Source organism: Euwallacea fornicatus, chromosome 4, assembly GCF_040115645.1.
Source record: "Euwallacea fornicatus isolate EFF26 chromosome 4, ASM4011564v1, whole genome shotgun sequence".
In the NCBI taxonomy this organism is placed as follows: domain Eukaryota; kingdom Metazoa; phylum Arthropoda; class Insecta; order Coleoptera; family Curculionidae; genus Euwallacea; species Euwallacea fornicatus.
Window position 1 is genome coordinate 5,780,472 of NC_089544.1, and position 21,444 is coordinate 5,801,915.

The window sequence follows — 21,444 nt, forward strand, 5'->3', positions numbered from 1 at the left end:
AATTCCAGTGGATTAAATCTCTTAAGTCTATTTGAATAAGTACTCGAGTCTAAAAGGTTGATGGCTAGATGGTTAGGGTGGTTGTCTAAACGTTTTAGATAGCTTGCAGCTCTTTCCTGGATCATTTCTTTGATAGTTTTTATTTTCAGGTCTCGGTGAAAGGTATCATTGCTCACATACCTTTCAAAAGGTAGACACAAATCCATGGTAACAAAAACGAAGAATGTGACATCACCATAGTATTTTACGTCATTACAACACATCTCTGGTATCAGGAAGACGTCATAAGGGTTTTAATAATTGCGGTTTTTCGGTCAGAAAGTATTTAGGCACTAACTAACTTCGATTTTAAATTGGTATTGATATAACGACTTTTTGTTTAATGCGATACAAAAATAACTTTTATTTATTACTAAAATTTCATTTAAAAAAATCTGAAATATAACTATGGGCCTTCAATTTCTTATTCCTGCAAAGCTTTAGTCAGAGCACTATAAATCTGTAAATTCGCCCTAAATCAAAATTATATATTTTTCCAGTTTTGAGAAATAAAATGCCACTATTTGCATTCCTAAGAAATGATGAAACAGGTTTCATTTTGTAATTCGATGCAAAATAAAAGTAGATAGATATTTTCATTTCGTATCGAGTTAAGAGCAACGAGTTACGTCACGATGATGTCAAGAATTCTGGAAAGTTCCGGGGTTTTGTTCTGAAATGCCGGAGTTTCTATTGAAATTCTAAAAAAAAGGAAGAAAATTTTATATTTTGTGTTGGAGTACTTCTAGAAAGCCCAAGTATTTTTATAAATTCTGATACACAACGAAAATTCTTTTACGCCTCGAAATTCTCTAATATTGAACCAAGTAGCGCGTACCCCTATTTTCCACAAGACACACAAATCCACGACTATGAATCAATTTGCGACATGCTGGGAAAACCCATCCAAAAAAATGAGAAATTAAATAAGTTGTTAAATCTGGAACACAGCGTCATACATTATCCCTGCGGATGCGTACTGGCCGGGACAAAACAGATGAAAATCGTCAACCTGCTTTCCAGATTTCCAGTTGTTTTCCATCCTCCAAACGAGACGTTCATCCACAATCATGGAGACGAAGTGGGGGCTTTTCTCCCTGCTGAGCGCATACTTGGTGACCCTATCCATGGCTTTGCCCTCGGCCCTTGTTGAGGAAATTAAGAACAGCGAAGTGAAAACTAACAAAGGTCCGTATATAAATTTTTTGTCCTTACGTAAATATCCATGGAAAACGGAAACGAGTCGGCTTTTGTACGTCGTCAAATTGTTATTGAAGCAACAAGTTTTTCAGCGGTTGTGAATGAATGGGGGATTATGGGGAATTGATGCGTGAGTGATTTGGAATTGAGGGGGTGTGAGTTTATCGTACGTAGGCGTAGGTCACCGACGTAGTTTTTTTCTTTAGAATGCAGGAGGGCGTCTAGCTACGCGGCGAGCATATAAAAATGTAGTTTGGGCGTGTCATGGCATATGATGAAAAACTCATAATTTACTGCAATTAGAATTGATTTATTTCCAATTTGGGCAAAATGTGTTAAAAATATTTGAGGCTCTTGAATTTATAAAACAATAATTTCTGGAGGTCGCTCTCATTTATATGCAACTATGCATGGGTACCTATATTCAAAAGCGTGGCAGATATGAGTAGGTATATTATTTCTATTCGTGACAACAAAAAAGGTAACATTACCATGTAAATCCATTTATCCCTCTTTCAGAGCTTTTAATGGAAGTTTTCAATTTTATTATGGTCGGACGAGACATTCACGGCTGGAGGGCTTTTAAGTTAAGTAATTGGCTTCACGGATCAATATGCTTCTATTCCATCTGTTGTATTTGATTTTTGCGTCTTTATACCTCGACTCCTAACAAAAATGCTTTTTTTCCCTTGAACAAACCTGTTAATTTTATTTGCCCAAAAGTCCCCTATTCATCTATTTCCCTTATTTAGTGTTAAACTTCAAGTCACGTGGCGGAATAGTGACAGCCATTGATATTGATCGTTAAATATTGACTCAAGATAAGAGATTATTCCATAATAATATCCAGCATAATTTCCCCGAAAGTGTTTTTTGATAAACTAATGTTTGCAATGTCATTAACGCTGGTAATGGAAAGTAATTAGCAATAATGCAGACCTTAATAATACCTTAAAGCCTTTCATTATGTATGACAAACAAATTTTGGAGCCTTTTTTGTGACTTACTTAAAACCTACAGAAAAGACGTGTAATAACAGAGTAATAACGGACCCGAGTTCAAGAATTCTGCCTTCAATTTGAAGCACATTCACTGGAATTAGAAGCCCCTAAAGTATAACTTCCTTTCATAAATAAAATTATTCCTTTCATAAAGAAAGTAACGTAATTTTCTCTATTCTATATTCGCTTAGTGTACTTCAGGAGTTGCATAAATTTACGAACTTTCTAGAAATGTTTGTACGTTGATGCCAATCATTTCATAAACAGGAGCTGAGGGGAACTTAATTAGTCTAACGTCGCTTTGCTGGTATACATGTTGCGTTGCGTTGGTTTTTCCTGGCAGATCTTAATTTTAAATGTTTTCCCATCTGAAAAAATGGTAAAGATGGATTTTCTTTATGAACGGAGGCGGCGTAAAAATGTAATCGAAACAGAGATGCGCCAAGAGCAAAAAATCAAAAGGGAGGAAAAATTTAATAGCGTTTTTGAATTAAAGGAAAAAATGAGGAGAGAAAGCAGGAGGGGCCGAAATTGTTTCGATTGTTTAGGGAAAAATTCTGAAGTCACCTTAATCTGTTCCTAAAACATCACTTTCGTAATACATCCCACTAAACACTATGTAAAATAATACTATAAAATACATTCAAAATATAATATGCAAATAAAAACTTCATTAAGTACACAGAGAGAGAAAAAAAATTCCAACAAAAGCATTAAAATGTTCCACTTTAACTCGCTCCGGAACATAAAGTATGCCGTTTGAGAATTAACTCTGAAAGTAATGTACTTTTGGCACGAATACCATGAAGCATTTTTTACGAAACATCCATAAACAGTACATTGGATTAAGTTAGATTTTTATGTTACATGGAAACTAAAATTTCCTTTAAAATGGGTCACATTAAAACAGTAATAAAATTCAAAGGTTTCAAATTTTCTGTATCGATCTCTAAAATTTTCTGAACATTCTGTACGAAAATGACATAATTATGAACATTACAAACGCACAGTCGTTAATCGATTAAATAATCAATACGTAGTAAAATAATTGCAAAAAGCTTAAAAAATCTCTGGACGATACCCCCTGAAATCGAAATCTGTGAAAATCTTCGGAAATACTCGAAAGTTTAGAAAATCATTACAAATTTAGCAAAAAACCATAATTTTGCCTAAATCCATTGAAAATTCTATCTGAATATCGCATTGAGTTTTTAAAAAATCGGAATATGCAATAAAACAGGAAATTTATGAAAATTTCAAGGAAGCACTGAAAATTTCGGAGGAATCAGCAGAAATGTTCAAAAATCACCTCCCTCATTGTTAAAAACCTTAAAAAGTCTTCATAGATCTCGAAAATTGAAAAAAAAATTTTGAAAAAAAAACAATTTATTGTAAAATCAAAATTGCTCTACTCAACAAGTACCAATTTCTCTACACTAGTTATGTGTTGACCTTTATACACTATTTATATGATGGACGTGATGGGATATAATACGATAACATATCCACATGAGACACTCTACGTGAGATTTAACTAGAACCAACGCTTAGACCTTTTAAGGCCTTTAGTTCTGTTTGCGCTTTTTATTGGAGAGATAAAATTCACCGAAGTTTTACGAAGTAGAAAAATAAGCTTTGGTTGAATTTTTCCATTTTCACCCTCAAAACACTATTCTTGCTTATGCCTTACACAAAATAGAAGTTTATTTATTCTAGTTAAGAGAGCCCAACCGGATCAATTGGGACCGGAAGAAAATATTGGGAAATTGAGTTATTTTGGAGACAAACAGAGTTCAGCTATAAAGAGAGGTAAGTGACATGGATTATTGTGAAAAAATAATTCCTTTTAAATAAAAATGAATGTACTAAACAAGGAAAGACTCTAGGGATCTAAATTTGGCAAAACTCTTGCGGAATAGCCTGGTCTCATGGAGAATTCATTTTTTTTTTGCCACAGTCGATACTTCATGACTTTATCATGTCTTCTCTTAATCTTACTTGACTTATTCTATCGTTAAAATTTATTACTCTCTTTTACTTTTTAGAAGACATGATCCGAGCCGTCGGAACTTCGAAAACCGTTTCTAAAGTATTTTTTATTTTATGAACAGTTTTATCATTGTAGTAGCTCACAATCTCCTCTTCGCTGAGAGATTTAGCTCCTTTCTTGTTTATTTTTCTTTGCAAATTTTTAGTCCTTGTGGTGTTTGTCTCAGCAAAATCTTGAAAACTGTTAAGTTCAGATAATCGCCTTTGCTTGAATTTTTTAGTAAAGGCGTTTAGAAATACTTTGAACTCCTTTCTAGAAATTGTGACAATGTCATTGCTTTCTATCTACTTAATGGAATTGTTGGAATCAATGCTAAATGATCTTGAGGTTTTTCTAATGGTTTTTACATAAGTTGAAACGACGCTTGCGTTTTTCGTATTATTCAAAACGTTGAAATTTTCACGAAAAGCTTCATTTTGTTCCTCATCATAACATTTATCCAGTCTTCCACATTTTTGCCTAAAATTCTTCGAATTTAATGATTATTAACATGATAATATCCGAGTTGAGGAACCTCTTAACAGGAGTCGTTCCAAAAGCTTTTTTCTTATGGCTTATTTTGCCCTCGAGGTTCATTTTTCAACGACTATCGACTTTTCCGAATCACTTTGAGATGACATGTGAGTGATAGGAGAATTATTAATTTCATTATTCCAAGTGTCACCATCAGCACATCCCAATATGTGCCTTTATATGCAACATAAGTAGCATTGCAGGTTTGCATTGTTATTATATAAAAGCAGGTGACCTGGAATCAAAAGCGGAAAGCAAGAAAATTTGGCCTACTTCTCAATCATAAGATTGAGAAACAAGGCTTATTCAGCTTGTCTGCCATAGAGTTAAGCAATCTTGCAGCAGTGCAGAAGGAATTTGTGTGGAATACTCCTAGAAAGATTTAATATTTGAAAGGTTTTGTGACAAAGCTGAGAAGGGTGCAGGACTGAACATATGGACCCTGATGATATGATTAGGAATTAGATTGGACAAGAGTATCATAAAACCTTTTATCAGCGGTCGCTTCGAGCACTGAATCTGTGTCTCAATAACGCAATGGATTTTTGTGGAGCTATGGAAATTGTCAAGTGAATTGCAAAATTTATCGTTGATTCATCAGTGAATGCTCAATCGGTAAAAAAACTATAGCGAAGAGAAGAGTGAAAATGAAGATTGCCAGTACACAGGATTGGCTAAAGCACCAGTTGTTATGTTGTTATTGTACGTACAATCATAGAAAGGGAAGTGTTCTGGTAAAATCTTTGGCATAAATGTCCTCTCACGAGGTTCTCTAACAAATTTCTTCTAAAATTATCTTAAAGTTGTACAATTTACATATACAGAAATTTCTTAAAATTACCTTTAAATTTCTCAATTTTATAATTTGTCTCTTGGATTTTGAATAAAGTGAAAAGTCTTAGGGAAAAAGCTCAAATTTTGTTCATAAATATCCTTTCTCCGAGTACAAACAAATTCGTAGCAGAAAATAAGTAATTTCTTACAATTCAAAATTGGCATTACAAAATTTAGATACAAGGATGGTTTCAAAAATCCCTTCAATGGCACTTCAAAATAATAAAATCGACAAAAACTCAAAAAACTGCATCACTTCTATCAATAAAATCTAAAATTAAATAATTATAATGCGCCTAAAATGAATAATCAGATTTGCAAAAATAGAGAATTGAAGCGTTTCAAAAAATCTGCACCTGGAATCATCTAATATACAGGGTTATTCACGCTATACGGCTCGGAATATTGTGGCCAAAATACGAGGTTTTCTAAAAATTTTTCTTTTGGGTTATATGGGGATCTATTATGGCTACTTTTTAAAATTATTTTCATATTATACAGGGTGTCCCAAAAGTGCTAAAAGTATCAAAGTTGTGTTTTTTTAAATGGAACCCCTTGTATATTGTTGCATTTTTGGATTCTCCGATCAAAATAAATGTGTGTTTTAATAAGGTTTACAATACCTAGCACTTACGGTTTTTGAAATAATTTAAATTTTGTAAAAATTTGGCCTAATTTTCATGTTTTAACCACTTAAGCAGTATTTAAGTTATGTAAGCGTAATTTACAGTGTAGTGTAATAATGGATCATACTTTATATCCCAATCATGAAAAACTTGCCAGCTTATACAGGGTGTGCAAAAATTAAAACTATTCAAATGATAACAAAATTTTATTGAAAAAAATAACTCAAAATCATTTGCAGTCAAAATTTGTTACTACCTCGAAATTTAAAACTAGAGTTAATTTTAAGGTTGCGCCCAATTATGTTTAAGACATCTAATGAGGCCGCCTTTCTAAAATTATCAATAATTACTTAACAATAAAACTTTCTCAAGATGCCTTCAAAGTTACAGAAAAAAATCTTTTAAGTATTCCAAAAAGGCCAGGAATTCTATTAAAAAAATTTGAGGTCTCGAGGTCAATGAAGCATTTAGAATCCGAAAAAATGCTTACATTTAATTTCCTTATGATCTGCCCCAAAATATTTTAAAAATCGATATTTATAATGATGAGCTCTCGTTTTCATTTTAACTTCATTTGCATGTAAGTATCTAGATATGCCTCAAATTTATAAATAATTCTTTTGGAATTACTATCAAATGGAAACCCTTGGAACCTCTGGAGACTTAAAACACTTCTCATATTTTTTGGGAATATAGGATTTGATATAGACGATTATTTTAGAGTGCCGATATAGATAAGTTCTATTTTTAAAATACTAGCAATTATTCAATGTATCTTAAGATTTTTTTAACGAATCAATATTATTATTATTGCCTACCAGGCACTAATCTAAAGGAAACTGATCTTGGGGATTGGACAGGGGATTTCAATATGGATAACATCCAGTCTGGGCTTTTGAACTCGCCCAACCTCCCAATGGAGGACAAGACCATGGCCGAATACGAAAAGGGCTATCGTTACGCTATTAACAGAGACAAACTGGATGAAGACCTAGAAAATGCAGTATTGAAGGGGGACTTGTACGTTGATCCCTACAATCAATATCGGTGAGATATGCAGTATTTATTCTAATTATATACTAAAATTACAATATGTTATTCCAATTTATTGAAAATCTCTTATAACAATGTTTTTCCGTTGTATTAATAATAACGGTATTGACGGAATTTGACACCCGAGTGAGGTTAAATATTAAATTTGACGTTTGCTAAATATCTAACCTTATTTAGGTGTCAAATGTTTCCGATTTGCCATCTCGGCCATCTTTCAACCGTAATCACATGCAAGGGAAAAATACTCTATGACCGAGATTCTCGTTAACTTGGAATTCTGTAATATAGGGAAATTTTTTAAATACTTCTCATCAGGTATTACGAGGAGCGTAGGCGTAAAAGGGGAGCATCTGCATCTAAATTAAGGTAAATCCATACTTAAAGTAGAATTTCTCAATGTTTTTTTTTCTTGCTGGAAACATGGGAAGGGCTTAATTTGCTTAGGCGAAGGAGAGTTTCCGCAAATCTTTAAAGCCATTTATACAGCCCTTACGCTGGCAATTAAGATCAATTAGCAAACCACGCAAGAAGGGCTTTTAACTGCCCTGCATGAGGCTTCGGGGACTGTTTATCGATCCCGGGATGGAGACAACTGGAGTATAGCAACAAGTCTGTAAAAATAAACAACTTGCCAGCAAGATTTTCTAGAAGAATTAATTCCAAAGGCCCCCGTTTATTTATCTTCGTTGTCAATATGCGGGTGAATAAGAAATGAGACAAACAATTCCATCGTTTTGATATTATTTATAAATTTCTTCTAGCTAATATCGGGTTTCTAACGATTTCCAGTCTTGTTATTCTCATTACGCTTTCTCTGGTTGTTGACAAGTTTCTTAAGGTTTCCTCTATTTTCTCTTTCCGCTTATACTACCAAACATCTTTTCAATTATTAATTTCCTGATGAATCTCTAAATCCCTTCATTAAATTCATAAAGCCCTAATCACTGATGTGGCACTAAGTTAAGCGGAAACATAAACGTCCCGTTAAAATGGATAAACAGTTTTGATATTAATTCGTTTTCAATGCACTTATTATATTAAATATGATTATTTTCAGGGTTATTATTAAATTCTTTAGTTGAGAAAAAACTCACTGCCATATTTTTACATTTTAAGGTTTGGTCTGGCTTCAAAATCGCGCGAGTTTTAATGAGCTTGTAGTGGATTGTTTACATGGTGTAATTTTGAAAACTTCCCAACCCTATTATCTTAAAACAGGGTAGATTTTTTTTAATCAGCGGAACATATCGATTTTGTTATCGAGAGGAATTAACTTTTATATAAAATTCACTGCATCTCTTTTAACCCTCTGTCCCCCGAACCACCCTCTCATATATCTCAAAAGCTAAAGGGCGTTAAGTGATACATAATTTTAATGGCTTTACAATCTCTTTATTTGGGAATTTTATTTGTTCTCGACTTTTCGTTGCGTTATCAAGTTAGACGTCCCTGATTATTCTAAATTCATTTTTTTATTAGTGTTTTCATAGCGTCGAACTTTCTTTTTTAGTCAAATATATCTTATTGTTAGGAAATATCTAAAAAAACTAATAAAGTAGTTGATCCAGCTGACCTATTGCAGTGGACATTGTGCTTATCGCATAGTTCCTCCAAAAAGGCACAATATTAAAACGGTCTAATTCAGTTGTCTATTTTGTTGCAACAAAGTCTTATAATGAGGGTGCAAACAGCAAACAAATCGTTGGAGTAGCAAACAGAACAATATGTACTGGAACTGGAAATAAGAATGGTTTGGAATTAACTCGCATTTAGTTTCAGGATAACTAAATATTTTCATGTTTAACTACGCTTTAAATCGTAAATTAACTAGACATAGACTCTGGGTGTAAAAACTGATAAGAACATATTTCTTGTTTGCTGTATGTCAATAGTGTAGTCGTGGCTCGTTATGTGAAGCAAAGAGGTAGATAGAACTCCTTAAACAAAGTTGTAAGGGTAATGACAAAATAGCGTGCTGTGGCAAAGATGAGATTGCTTAGGGCCAATTTTCTCCTATGGGAAATCATTTAGCTTTTAACGTTTGAACAAAATATTATCCTCGATGGCTGCACTGAACGACCACAATCCTTCTGTTAATATGTCTTAGCAAGTTCACCCCCTTTAAGGATTTTATTAATTCATTCAATCAAGTAAATGTTTTGCTGTTAAAATTTAAAAAATTTTCCTCAAAAAGAAAAATTGTTTTACTTTAAAGAAAAATGTCATTAATCCCGTGACCGTTAAAACGCAAAATGATGTGGTTTCTCCATTTCTCATTATTAACGTCCTATAGGGTAGAAAAAGGTCCAGGTTCTCCTTAAAACAAAAGCCGTGTTCGGTCCTTCCACAGTATACATTCGTCTGAACCGGTTTTGTTTCGACATTCATTTCATTTTAATAGCTTTACAATGGTTAGCTATCAGGATCCAAATAATTATTTTTTGACTTAAACGCCAAGAAAATTGATAGGGAAAATTTATTTTTCCCAAGTAAAGCTATTTCTGCATAAATTTCTTCAACAACTCAACCGTGTCGAAGGAATTTCTTTTGGGAGAAATGTGCAAATTGGTGAAAACCCAGTAAAATGACAAACGCTTAAAGGCAGTTATTAATCAATCAAGAAAGAACTAAAGTTAACGAAACATAATCTTCTTGTATAAACAAACGCCTACGAGCGTCGTTTCAAATGAGTGAGAGGAGTAGTAATCTTTTCGATTTCACAGTTGACCGACCTGCCCTTGTCGAAAGATTATTAAGGACAGACAGCTCCTAATTGGAAAATTTCCCACAATTTTACTCAATCGACCACTCAACAAGTTCGGAAATCACGTCACGCTATTAAATTAAAAAGTTTCAACGCTTTGAATTAGCATAATATGAATATGTATATTGTGCTCAACAATATAATCGGGGAAAGTATGATACACATTTTATTATTTTAATAAACGCTGTCACTGCATAGTGCATCCCACCTTTTTTGAGGGATAAACTTTCCATTTTATGAAGCAAGAAATATTTACCTTCCCTCAAAGAAACCCTTTTTCTTCGTTTCGTAACTTAGACGGAGTTTCCGTTTAGATCGATGAAACTACGCCTACGCCCCATATTTTTCTGCAACTGAAAACTAGCTGAACCCAACAACACTGAGAACACTATGAATAAAGGAATTTCGCATTAATTAATTTACGATTCTGTGTTTATACATTATGCACAATATACGTTTGTTTTGCTTTAACGAAGGCCCAGAATGAGTCTTTTAGGGGAGCAAAATAGAATTAAGGGTTATTAGGGCCTGTCGCAAACGATGGCGTTCATAGCACTTTAATATTCAATGGTGATTTTAGTCTAAGAATATTATGTTATTCTGAATCAGTATCACTTATTCCTTTTTGAAAATAGGTGACACATTAGAGACGAGAAAGGTAAAGAGAGTTTCCTCTCTCTCGTTTTTAAAAATTTATCTTCATTCCTTCTCTTTGACAATTCTTTAAGATTCTAATTCTTCTAGTTTTATATATTCAGTTTTCCCTCAATTTTTTCGTGGTTGAAGGGTGCAGTGGATAGGAATGTTATGCAATGCAAGGTTTGAGCAATATTTCCAAGGTAATTTCTATTTTCTCAATCTTGATTTGCATTATAGAAACGCTTATCCATTTCTTCAAAATTATCTTTTTTTTAATCAAATATATCAACATTTGTTAGATTCGATCTTGTTTAGTGGAGCTTTCTGAGTTAGGTTTCTAGCTTTATCGAATTATATGTCTTTACTGTAGATTTTCAGAGATTACCACTTTTCTTGCTTGAAATTTCCCATTGGGCATCAAATTCAATGAATGGTTTTTTGGCTTAGATCACTGAGTCAGTTTTGTAGGTTTAATTGTTTATAGTTTCTGTAAATTGTTCATACCTGAAAACAAGGTTTTCAAGACCGGAAAACTGACCTCAGGAATTGGCACAAACATTTTCCGACCTCTGTTAGTTTGTTTTTTCGATTCTTGCCTGCAAAACGTTATTGCTTCATTAATTACAATAGGTAATATAAAAAATGAATAAAGTATAAGGTAAAGCCGGAATGTGAAAAAGAAAGTGTACATAATGCCTCTGAAAAAATGTGTTTAATAGGGTTCTTCAAATAACATACTAGTTGCGCTTAACAAAACACTGCTTTCCGGTCTCGTAAAATAAGTTATTATTCTAGAGCTAAGAGGAATGTTGACTTAACCCCTGAAGAAGTTATGGCCTTGCTTGCCCTTTACGATAAGAATCAACGGGGACTAAAGAATTCCTATGACGGAATTGATGCTGATGAAGATGACGAAACTTGGTGAGTTGCCTCCCAGATTTTCAAAGCACCAACTATCTCAAATTCCATCAAATCCTAAGGTTGAATAGTCCGGTATACCCATATGGTACTGTAGACCGCCTCCCCGACAACTATCTGTATAACCATGCCAACCGCCAACTGGATTACAAGCCGCATTGGGGCAACTTTGATCTCGGAACCGCCAAAAAGAAAAGGTTGTTCTAATAAGCAACTCTGTATGTGCCCTTTTTACCTTTCTCATGTTATTTGATGCTCATTTTCATCTGTCCAGGTTCGTCGTCGCTCAGAATACACGCACCAGCGATCCCACTAGGATGATCAGATACATCAACGGGCCTAATCAAAACGATTTCAATACATTGTCCAATATTCTCAATAACCAGAAAGAGGGCGGAAATGTTGATATTCCGGTTTATCACCGGCTAGTATTGTAAAAGAACATATGCAACACACAAAATTCATCTGAATCAAAAATCTTTTGCCTATCCATGATGAAGTGAACTAACATAACAATAGATATGTGGAGCTCAATAATATTTTTTGTATTTCACTCGACAGAAAAAGGTTTGAAAGAGGCAGTGAAATTTCGTAAATCCAGCCAGATGTTATTTCACTGCCTTTATACTGGATAGTTCTAGACAAGACTTACATTTCATGCAGTTAAAGTTCTTCTGAAACATAAAAAGATTTTTTTTTGACTATATAGTGAATATAATAAGACAATTTACCGACCTGCCCTAATTCCATGTATCTACCGTCATTTCGTTCCAATATAATGTCCCTACATCAATTTCTTCGGGTGGAATCTAAGAGAATCTATTATTACCTACTGTAGTATTTTAATCTATCATTAAAATTAATATTAAATTATTGCAAACTTTATCGAAATAAGCTCCATAACAGGTATTTATTACAATATAATTAAGAAGTTTAGACTGTAGTCCTAAAGTATAGTATCCATCAAGGTCAGTCAGTGTATCTCTATATGAAATATTTACTAATTAAATTCATGTTGTTAATTAAACTATATGTGTACTATTGAATGTTATTAAAATAAATGTCATTAAGAATTTAGTACTGATAGGTGGATCTGACCTGAAAAGCTATGGTAAAGTGCAATTTGTGAGATGATCAAAATATTTTAGATTTGTTTTAACTTTCTTGCTGGGCACAATAAATAAGTTAGAAAATGATTAAAGGTGATCTTTTTTTATTTACAAAAAATGACCTTTTAGAGGCACAAAACAAGTCAAGGTGTTATTTTTACTATCAAAGCGGCAAAGTTAATTTTTCCTGCCTAGACATTTAAAGGGATGCTTTATTGCCTGGTGTTTCGTGTTATTATTACTTTTTAACTCAATCGTATTTTTTAAATAAGAAATAATTGGTGAGTCGGTATCAATCGGGGAAAAATTATGTGTTTGACAGAGCAAAAACGTTAATTGACCACTTCGTCTTATTTCAGAATCTTGTCTTCGATTCGGCTATGAACTTTTGCCATGTGACTATACACGCCCTAGCATAAAATTAGCATCATTTGAAAATTCCTCAAAGTTTGTATAAATTCAGGTTAGATCATAGTAGTTCAGGTTAATAGGGCAGTCGCTTTCTTATGAACACCAGATTGTGATGTTGAACTTTGCACAAGAATATTTGGCTTGGATAGTAAAGGATTAATATCGTGCATTGCGTTCGGATGAATCTTTATTTTGTCTTATGGATTCAGATAAACGTGAGAGAGTGTAGTGACGACGATTGGCTTTCATTTGATGGAGGCTCCATTATGTCGTGGGGAGGAATTTAAGTGTTCATCCAGAATGGGACTCTAAACGCGTGTTAACCTGAACTTACCTGATGGAGATTTCTGAAGGCTATGCTGTACCGATCGTGGTTATTCTTGAACAGAGCGCAAACTTTATACATGCTAATTCATGACTCTATGCTGCTCGAATGGTTACCGCTTTTCTTGACGAGATTCAAACCATGCAATTTCTCTGGCCTGCATGAAGTCCGGATTTGAATCCGATAGACCGTGTTTGGGATGAGATAAATAAACGCTTACGGAGATATGTGTCAGCTCCTAGAAATATCGGAGAACTTTGTGAAATGTTGGTGTAGGAATGGGACAATCTTCTGCAGAGTATAATCAAAAACTTGGTTTGAAACATGCCTCGTAACCTAAAAATTGTTGTCGCGTTATATGAAGAAATACTCGGTACTGAAGTCCGCAAATACTTTTTGTTCGAGATAAATGAATGTTGCAACAAAAATTCCTTTTCATTCGAGCAATCACGACGAAATAACGGCATAATGTTAATAAATTATGCTACAGGTGAACAAAATTCGAATAAACCATAAGCTATTAAATGAAATGCAAATTATGAGATGACCTTAATTTTATGCTCGGGAGTGTATTTAGCTTTTTTTCCTTTAAGTTTGGTAATTGTGGAAAATAGTTATGAACTTTTGTAATCAAACTTTTATACGGTAAAGCTGTAGAAAAAAAATTATTATTCTAGAGGAAAGTTTACTTACCTCCCTGGGATTTTTCTGCGGGACGAAAAGTTACACTTTATCTTTCAACATATACAATAAACATAAATATAATATATGTAACTGTCCCACATAACGAAAACATTATAAATTGACACAAGAATCATAAAAACAAGATACAAAACTTGGCAGTAAAAGCTTCATATTTTCAGAATTTCAAATTAAAACTTTATGTTATTTATATTTCAGAAAATATTTTACCTAAACTATTGCTACGCAGATAGCACGATATTGAATATGAAAAATCGTTATTTATGGCTATTTTGTTATTTTTATTTTGAGTTATATTTCCCAAAACAGTTGGTGTTAAAAAATTTCTCCGTACTTCGACGGAAAGCGATAAATTACTTAAATTGCTGAAGGGCTGTAAATCAGATCCTTTAACAAAAGGGATCGAGTATCTTTCTCGCAAGTCCAGTAACAGTAATTTATTTACTAGATGTTGGAACCGAAACAAAAAAAAAGGTTATTCCTGATTTCAAGATTATTGTTATTGCAATTGCAACCATAGCGATGGTACTAGATGTGCCTTAAAATTCTCCTTCAGAATAACTAGTGCCGAGGTATCGAAATAGTCGCGTTATAAAATACAGTTCTTATGAACCTCTATCTCGAGAAGTATAATTCTAAACTAAATTGCATTTTTTTCCTGAAAAATGAATTTTGTTGATGATATTCTTATTCGCTTTTGGAAAATATCCATTGAAATGAATTATCAGTCGAAAGTGTTCCAATGCGTCTATGGGAGAATAAAATTCTAATTTTATAGGTTGAGTAGACCTAATTCCTGCTGTGCATTTATGAAAAATGCAAGTATTTACGGGGTGTTCCCCGATTGTAATAAGGACACTTTCGTCACGTATCCTAAGTCCAGAATTGATTTAAATGTTAATCAAACTTTATCACATTAATTTCAGTTTTTCTGTTAATTTTCTCTGTTTTTTGATCTAGTTTTTTTGTAAATTTTCCTAGTTGCGTCTATTTTCAGAGGGTATTATTACGAAAAAAGTTAGCCTAATTTTCTTTAAAGTTTATTCATGTCCAGATTCAAACGAACACTTGTATATTACATTTTCAGGCTATTGTAACTGTAAAACGATACAAATTTGATCATCAATGTTATCTATTTTATAATAAATTTTGTATCAGATTGCTGGTGATTGTTTTCTTCAAAAAATGCAAAAGAAATGTTTTTCCATAAAAAAAATGGTTCAAGAAATTTTTATTTATGGTTTCTTAGTAAATTTTTATGGTTTGATCGGTTACAAAAGACCTCTTTTCGGAGTGAGTTTTCTCCCACGATTACGCCTTTCTTTTTGGTCAAAGACGACATTGTTCACGGCATTTTATATTATATTTCATCTAACACTTATTTAGTGTATTTATCTATTTTACTGTTACTGTGTTCTATATGCTCAACCCGTTTAATTTCAGGAGATTTTGAGAAGTATCAATCTAAACTTGTATTTATTTGATCGTGATATATATTTATTTATATGATCATCATAAAATGCAGAATTCCCATTTTAACTATTTGGCACTATGTACAGCATTGCCAGTTTCATTTATGCTGTTTACCAGTATTATAGGAGTTGCCGTGTCAAACTGTCAGTCTTTCCGCTATCATTGTCAATAGTGTCAATATTCACTTTTTTTAGCTTCCTTAGAAATGGAAATGTTGGCAATTTCGGTTTAAATATTTCTTATTTTGTTTACACGCTGAATGAATTAGGTGTGGATTAACAAAGATAAATATTAAATTTTGACGCCAAGGCTCGCATATTATACAGGGCCTCTTTGTTGTGATCTGGCCATACTTTGGACTATTCGTCATGAACGTGGATATTTTAAAGCCAGGTAGGTTTCCTCATCATAGGTTATTTCATTTTAGATGTAAAACAAAGCCGGCAAAGCGGTTAATCTTGAAACAACATTTTAGGTGATACCAAGCCTCGAGAAATAGAAAATGGGGCTGAGCCATCAGCCCCCATTACCAAAAAAGGCATACTAACATCTTTTCTTACTGGTAAACCCATGAATATTCCAGAGAATGACCTTGTAAGTACCTCAATATTTTTGAAAATTAAAGTCGGGGGCACATTAATGTAGATAAAATAAGAGATGCCTGCATTGAGGGCTTAATCACCCTGTAAAATTATGATATTGGTTTTTCAAAATCAATAAAAACCAAAGTACTAATTTAAAACATATTCCCATTTTTTCTAAGGGCTAAGCCTACACTTTTTTACTTATTGTAAAAAATTTTAGGTTGAAGGTTATACAATCCCTTGTTATGTATTGAATTGCTAAAATTGCTTCTAATTTCCATATAAACATTCCATAAGTAACAAAGCTAATGTACGTCTTGTGAAGTCTAGTATTTTTAATTTATAAGGCACACCTAACAATCATACTTGAAACCATAGGCTATTTGTGGCAAAATGTCCAAAACATAGTTTTTCTGGAGTTAGAAAAACTCTATAAATCTGTAAAAGTGAAATATGTCCCCTACTTTGATCCTAAATTATATTCTAAATTTGATATTTGCAAATCTGTTATCTAATACGTTTTTCAACATTTTTGCTTTAAATATACTATAACAATAGGTTTATGGATTTTTATTCTGATGATTTACAATTTTTTTTAGCTTGGTCGATGCAGATTTGTCTCTGAATTTGAGAAACTGAACCGTATTGGAGAAGGCACATATGGTATTGTCTGTAAGTGACATTATCATATTCAGTTGTTAAATGATGTATCAAAAAATTTCTAATCAAGATGCCTAAGTTTGGCTTAAAGTTTGGTATTGTGTTTGACACATTACACAAGTAATTAATGAATTAAATTACAACAGACAAATCATATTTGGAAAATTTTCCACAGCAATCTTGGCCAGGATTTTTTTTAGGCACCATTTATATTACACAGTTGATAATTAAATTAATTCTTTTTCTTGTGAATGCAGACAGAGCTAAAGACACAATGTCTGGCCAGATTGTGGCTCTTAAAAAAGTTCGAATGGACCAGGAGCGAGACGGTATGCCAATTAGCAGCCTGAGGGAAATCCAGATTTTGCAGAATTGTAAACACGATAATATAGTCCACCTAAAGGAAGTGGTAGTTGGGAAAAGCTTAGAAAGGTAGTTATTATATTAAATGTGTGGGTGACTATATGCAATATATGTACAGCAGATCTAGATTTCATTCGGTACCTATATTATTTGAAATTAGTCTAATTTTTGTCGGCTGAGTGATATTCTATGGAAATATTCAGGTTCTAAAAAGGTTACATTGTATTCACTCATGTTTTTCCACCTCACGTTTTGATTACATTCTCTAATTATTAGTTTGTGTAGCATTTTCTTAGTAATGGAGTATTGTGAACAAGATTTGGCTTCACTACTTGACAACATGCAGGCTCCATTCACAGAATCCCAAGTCAAGTGTATAATGCTGCAAGTATTACGAGGGCTCCGTTACTTGCACCACAACTTTGTAGTTCACCGAGACCTTAAAGTGTCGAATTTGCTTATGACTGATAAAGGATGTGTAAAAATCGGTGCTAATCCTCTCAATAGTTGTATATTGAGTAGATCTTACCAAAACTATTTCAGCTGACTTTGGTCTTGCCAGGAAATTTGGTATACCTTTAAAACCCATGACTCCTCACGTAGTCACTTTATGGTACAGATCTCCGGAACTACTATTACAAGCTACAATACAAGCAACCAGTGTTGATATGTGGGCGGCAGGCTGCATTTTAGGAGAACTTTTAGGGCACAAACCCTTATTGCCTGGGCGGTGTGAAATTCAACAATTGGAATTGATTGTTGATTTGTTGGGCACCCCTTCAGATGCCATTTGGCCAGGATTCAGTAATTTGCCGGCTCTACAAAACTATAGCTTAAAACAACAACCCTATAATAATTTGAAACAAAAATTTCCTTGGCTGTCTGCTGCAGGATTGAGATTGTTGAATTTCTTGTTCATGTATGATCCTCGGAAGAGGGCCACTGCTGAGGAGTGTTTGCAAAGTAGCTATTTTAAAGAACCACCGTTACGTAAGAGGCAAAAATTGTTTGATTTTATTGAGCATTCTTAAATAATGTGGTTGTTTTTAGCTTGTGATCCCAAGCTTATGCCAACGTTCCCTCAGCATAGGAACATCAAAGGATCGAAGAACCCGGCTGCACCTGATACCTCAGACCAAACGAGTAATTTACCTGCAATTTCAGATTTGGTAAGAAGTGAACTAATTTATGAAAATTTATGAACCAATTCCAAACCGTCAGAAACAATCAAAAGTCTGTTCGGTGCACCAATCCAAACATCTTGCACATATTTTTGACGGTAGATGAGGAATCCGTTTTTTACTTCTTTATCACCACGAACCTTATATTTTCTAATGTAAAATTTGTTTTTCAGTTGGGTTCCATAGTAAAAAAGAGGCGAGTGGAATAAACGAAACTGTCTTAGATGATAGGTGTGTTTGTATGTCTGGAGGTATTTTGTAATAAAATTCATCTGATACGATAGCAAGTTTTATTTATTGACAACAAAAAACATTGAATGAATGAAGGAATGAAGAAGAGACAGGAGGATTTAAAAGGGCGTCTAGTAGGTATATTAAAAAAGGCTTGATCGATTAGTAAACTCTTGGATCATAGGTCCGAGGCAGGAATTATAAAATTCATAAGCATATGGGCCTTCAAAAATATTTAGTATCTTATTTAGGGTTTTGAAAAAGCGAATAACCTTGCAAATGGGATTTAAAATGTGCTTGCTGCTTTATTCGAATTGTTATGAAAAATCCGCAATCCAAATTTTAGTTAAATACTTACAAGAAAAAAATAAGAAAACTTTGAAAATAAAAATTTATGAGAAGCGCTCTATCATTTTTGACTTTGGATTGCAAAGAGAAGAAAGGTATTATATATATTCGTTTTCACACAAGGTAGAACCTTAACGAGTTCTTTTCCATCCATTTACAAAGCATACTGCATATTTTTAATCATTTCTGGTTATAAAGAGAAAACAAAAAACCATTGTAATACGTTACGGAGACTATATATTTAATATAAATATATACGAAGGGATTATAACTTATTGGAATAAATACATTTTCTAGTAGATTTACAAAAATGTGACATTAACTACTTATATGTATATTTACTTAAAGTGAAAAAAATGTACAACTTTACGAAAGTAAACATTGACCAAAGCAAATGCAAGATATTATCCGGAGGTATTTAAAATTCTATTGAGCGGTTTAGTGTTAAAATAATCAAAGTTGCAATCAATTACTGAGAAGATAAACTGTAATTTGCTAAGGCAAGTTTCAACTCCTGACTACAAACTGTAAATACCTACTAAAAAGGTTGAACTTAGCAGATAGTCCAAAAACCTAGCAGTATGAGCCAGCACACAAAATCCAGTAACAACTATTTGAAAAGCCTGTGTCAGTTATATATGAAAACAGCGATTTTTTTCGCATTCCTCCTCTTTCTTACATATCTAATTATTGTGCTAGAAAGACACGCAAACGTCCTTAAAAATAAAAAATAACACTTTTGTACTTCTATTACATGAGACACTTAAAGCTAATAATACGGTCAGGTACAAACACTTCAGTCGCTCCAAGATCCACCAGGAGTTCCAGGACTATCTAAATTGCTCGACGAGCTCCCTATGCTTTCACATGCCTCCATGAACAAATCAGGATTAACCATTTCCATTACTCTCCATGCTAATGTTTTACCCATATGGACATTCCCTTTAATTTCTTCAGAGTCTTCACAATAGTGCAGAGCGGCTTTTCTTAGATTTTCGCACCTGCATTGGTCTGCAAGAAGGAGAATATTCGCAACGGTGGATGGGGTGAGGCTTTCTATTAAGTGGCGTTCGCAGAGTCCTTTGAGACCTACAAGCATAAGGAAAGATATGAGTATAATGGAAGAAATAAAATGTAAATTGCTTTTGATAACAAACTGTAGAAACTACATATTTTTAAGACTTCATATCTTTAGAATTGCTAGCCCTGTATTTTTATTTTTGATGTATATATATACCTAATACAATAGGCGCTCAGTTATATGAATACCCTATTATGTGAACTACCCGCGACAGTGAACACTTATTTCAAATAACATCAGGTTCTATAGAGGGAACAGCGTTGATCTCGATTAAGTGAACAAAAATACTAATTGGCAATATGCACTATTAAGGTGGTAACCTGTAACATTTTCCTTCCCACATTAATAGGGACTTCCCCGAAAATGTCGAAAGATTCGAAAGGGACGAAAGGTTAATTTCATCAGTGTATGGCTTGCGTATACCGCAACAGGTGCACATTACAAGTTTATGTAAAGTTTATCATTATGAAGCGAAAAGTGTTAACTTTATCAGTAAAAAGCGACATTATAAAAAGTTTAGAGAATGGTTTGAGTGTTACAAGCTTATCAAAAAAGTATGGTATCGCAAAATCTACAATTTGTGCTATAAAAAAAATAAATTGAACATATTGAAGGTAACATCGCAATGTGCGTGTGAAAAATTTAAAAGAACATTGAAAAAAGGTGAGATGCCTAGAATGGAGAAAAGACTTTATGAATGGTTTTGCAAACAGAGGTGTAAAAATCTACCTGTTACAAGGGAACTGTTAAAAACCAAAGCTAAATTATTATACGGGGAATTAAAAGAAAAGAAGCTTTTTTGTCAGTGACAGGTGGCTACAAAATTTTAAACGCAGATATAGTATTCGATTTCTGAAAATTTCTGGTGAAAAATTGTCGACTAATCCTGAAATGATCGAACCATTTAAACAAGATCTGCGTTCCGTCATTGAAAAGGAAAATTTGGTGAATGAACAAATCTACAATGCAGATGAAACGGGCCTTTCTGGAGATTACTCCCTGAGAAAACTTTAGTTAAAAGCGACGAAAAATCTGCTCCCGGAAGAAAGGCAGAGAAAGCAAGGCTCACTTTTCTTGCTTGTACGAATGCAACTGGAGCACATAAAATTCGACCGCTCATAATAGGAAAAGCTAAGAATCCGAGATGTTTCAAGAACTTTACACTTCCAGTTGATTATGACTATTCCGCAAAGACTTGAATGACTTCGACCATTTTTGAAAACTGGTTCCACAGAACATTTGTGCTTGAAGTCAGAAGATATTTGAAACAAGTAGGGCTTCCTGCAAAAGCAATTCTACTATTGGACAACGCTCCCAGTCATCCTCCGGCAGAGAATCT

The 21,444-nt window shown here is 33.5% G+C and overlaps 3 protein-coding genes across 7 annotated transcripts in view; 2 read left to right on the top strand and 1 right to left on the bottom strand.

Moving 5' to 3' along the window:
* The first annotated feature begins 53 nt into the window (after nucleotides 1–53).
* On the top strand, nucleotides 54–12,838 carry LOC136338858 (prohormone-2-like). Of its 3 annotated transcripts, none has more exons than XM_066281628.1 (9): nucleotides 54–71; nucleotides 150–162; nucleotides 1,063–1,227; nucleotides 3,957–4,049; nucleotides 7,085–7,310; nucleotides 7,632–7,682; nucleotides 11,515–11,640; nucleotides 11,700–11,834; nucleotides 11,912–12,838. In XM_066281628.1, the coding sequence occupies exons 1-9, from the start codon at nucleotides 69–71 to the stop codon at nucleotides 12,072–12,074; spliced, it is 975 nt and encodes a 324-aa protein (XP_066137725.1). In that variant the 5' UTR covers nucleotides 54–68; the 3' UTR covers nucleotides 12,075–12,838. The 3 variants fall into 3 exon arrangements, with proteins under 3 accessions (XP_066137725.1, XP_066137727.1, XP_066137726.1); XM_066281630.1 differs by having other exon boundaries at nucleotides 11,700–11,855; nucleotides 11,912–12,052; XM_066281629.1 differs by lacking the exon at nucleotides 7,632–7,682.
* A 3,000-nt stretch (nucleotides 12,839–15,838) lies between these two features.
* Nucleotides 15,839–18,728, top strand: Cdc10 (cyclin-dependent kinase 10). The gene is made up of 8 exons (XM_066281624.1): nucleotides 15,839–16,050; nucleotides 16,133–16,251; nucleotides 16,841–16,913; nucleotides 17,159–17,333; nucleotides 17,550–17,752; nucleotides 17,808–18,254; nucleotides 18,315–18,433; nucleotides 18,619–18,728. The coding sequence occupies exons 1-8, from the start codon at nucleotides 16,026–16,028 to the stop codon at nucleotides 18,652–18,654; spliced, it is 1,197 nt and encodes a 398-aa protein (XP_066137721.1). The 5' UTR covers nucleotides 15,839–16,025; the 3' UTR covers nucleotides 18,655–18,728.
* A 516-nt stretch (nucleotides 18,729–19,244) lies between these two features.
* LOC136338854 (speckle-type POZ protein B-like) overlaps nucleotides 19,245–21,444 on the bottom strand; it is a 38,937-nt gene continuing 36,737 nt past the window's right edge. For all 3 annotated transcript variants that reach the window (XM_066281622.1, XM_066281620.1, XM_066281621.1), the window contains exon 7: nucleotides 19,245–20,113. In XM_066281622.1, coding sequence (XP_066137719.1) covers nucleotides 19,821–20,113 — 293 coding nt within the window. In that variant the 3' untranslated portion in view covers nucleotides 19,245–19,820. The remainder of the gene's footprint in view (nucleotides 20,114–21,444) is intronic.

Bases quoted from the DNA above. Each gene is read 5' to 3' on its own strand.
- LOC136338858 (XM_066281628.1), top strand. The intron at 1,228-3,956 runs GTCCGTATATAA...TATTTATTCTAG, and splicing joins CGAAGTGAAAACTAACAAAG to TTAAGAGAGCCCAACCGGAT. The intron at 7,311-7,631 runs GTGAGATATGCA...ACTTCTCATCAG, and splicing joins GATCCCTACAATCAATATCG to GTATTACGAGGAGCGTAGGC.
- Cdc10 (XM_066281624.1), top strand. From the start codon at position 16,026: ATGAACGTGGATATTTTAAAGCCAG. The intron at 16,051-16,132 runs GTAGGTTTCCTC...ACAACATTTTAG, and splicing joins CGTGGATATTTTAAAGCCAG to GTGATACCAAGCCTCGAGAA. The intron at 18,255-18,314 runs GTAAGAGGCAAA...GGTTGTTTTTAG, and splicing joins TTTTAAAGAACCACCGTTAC to CTTGTGATCCCAAGCTTATG.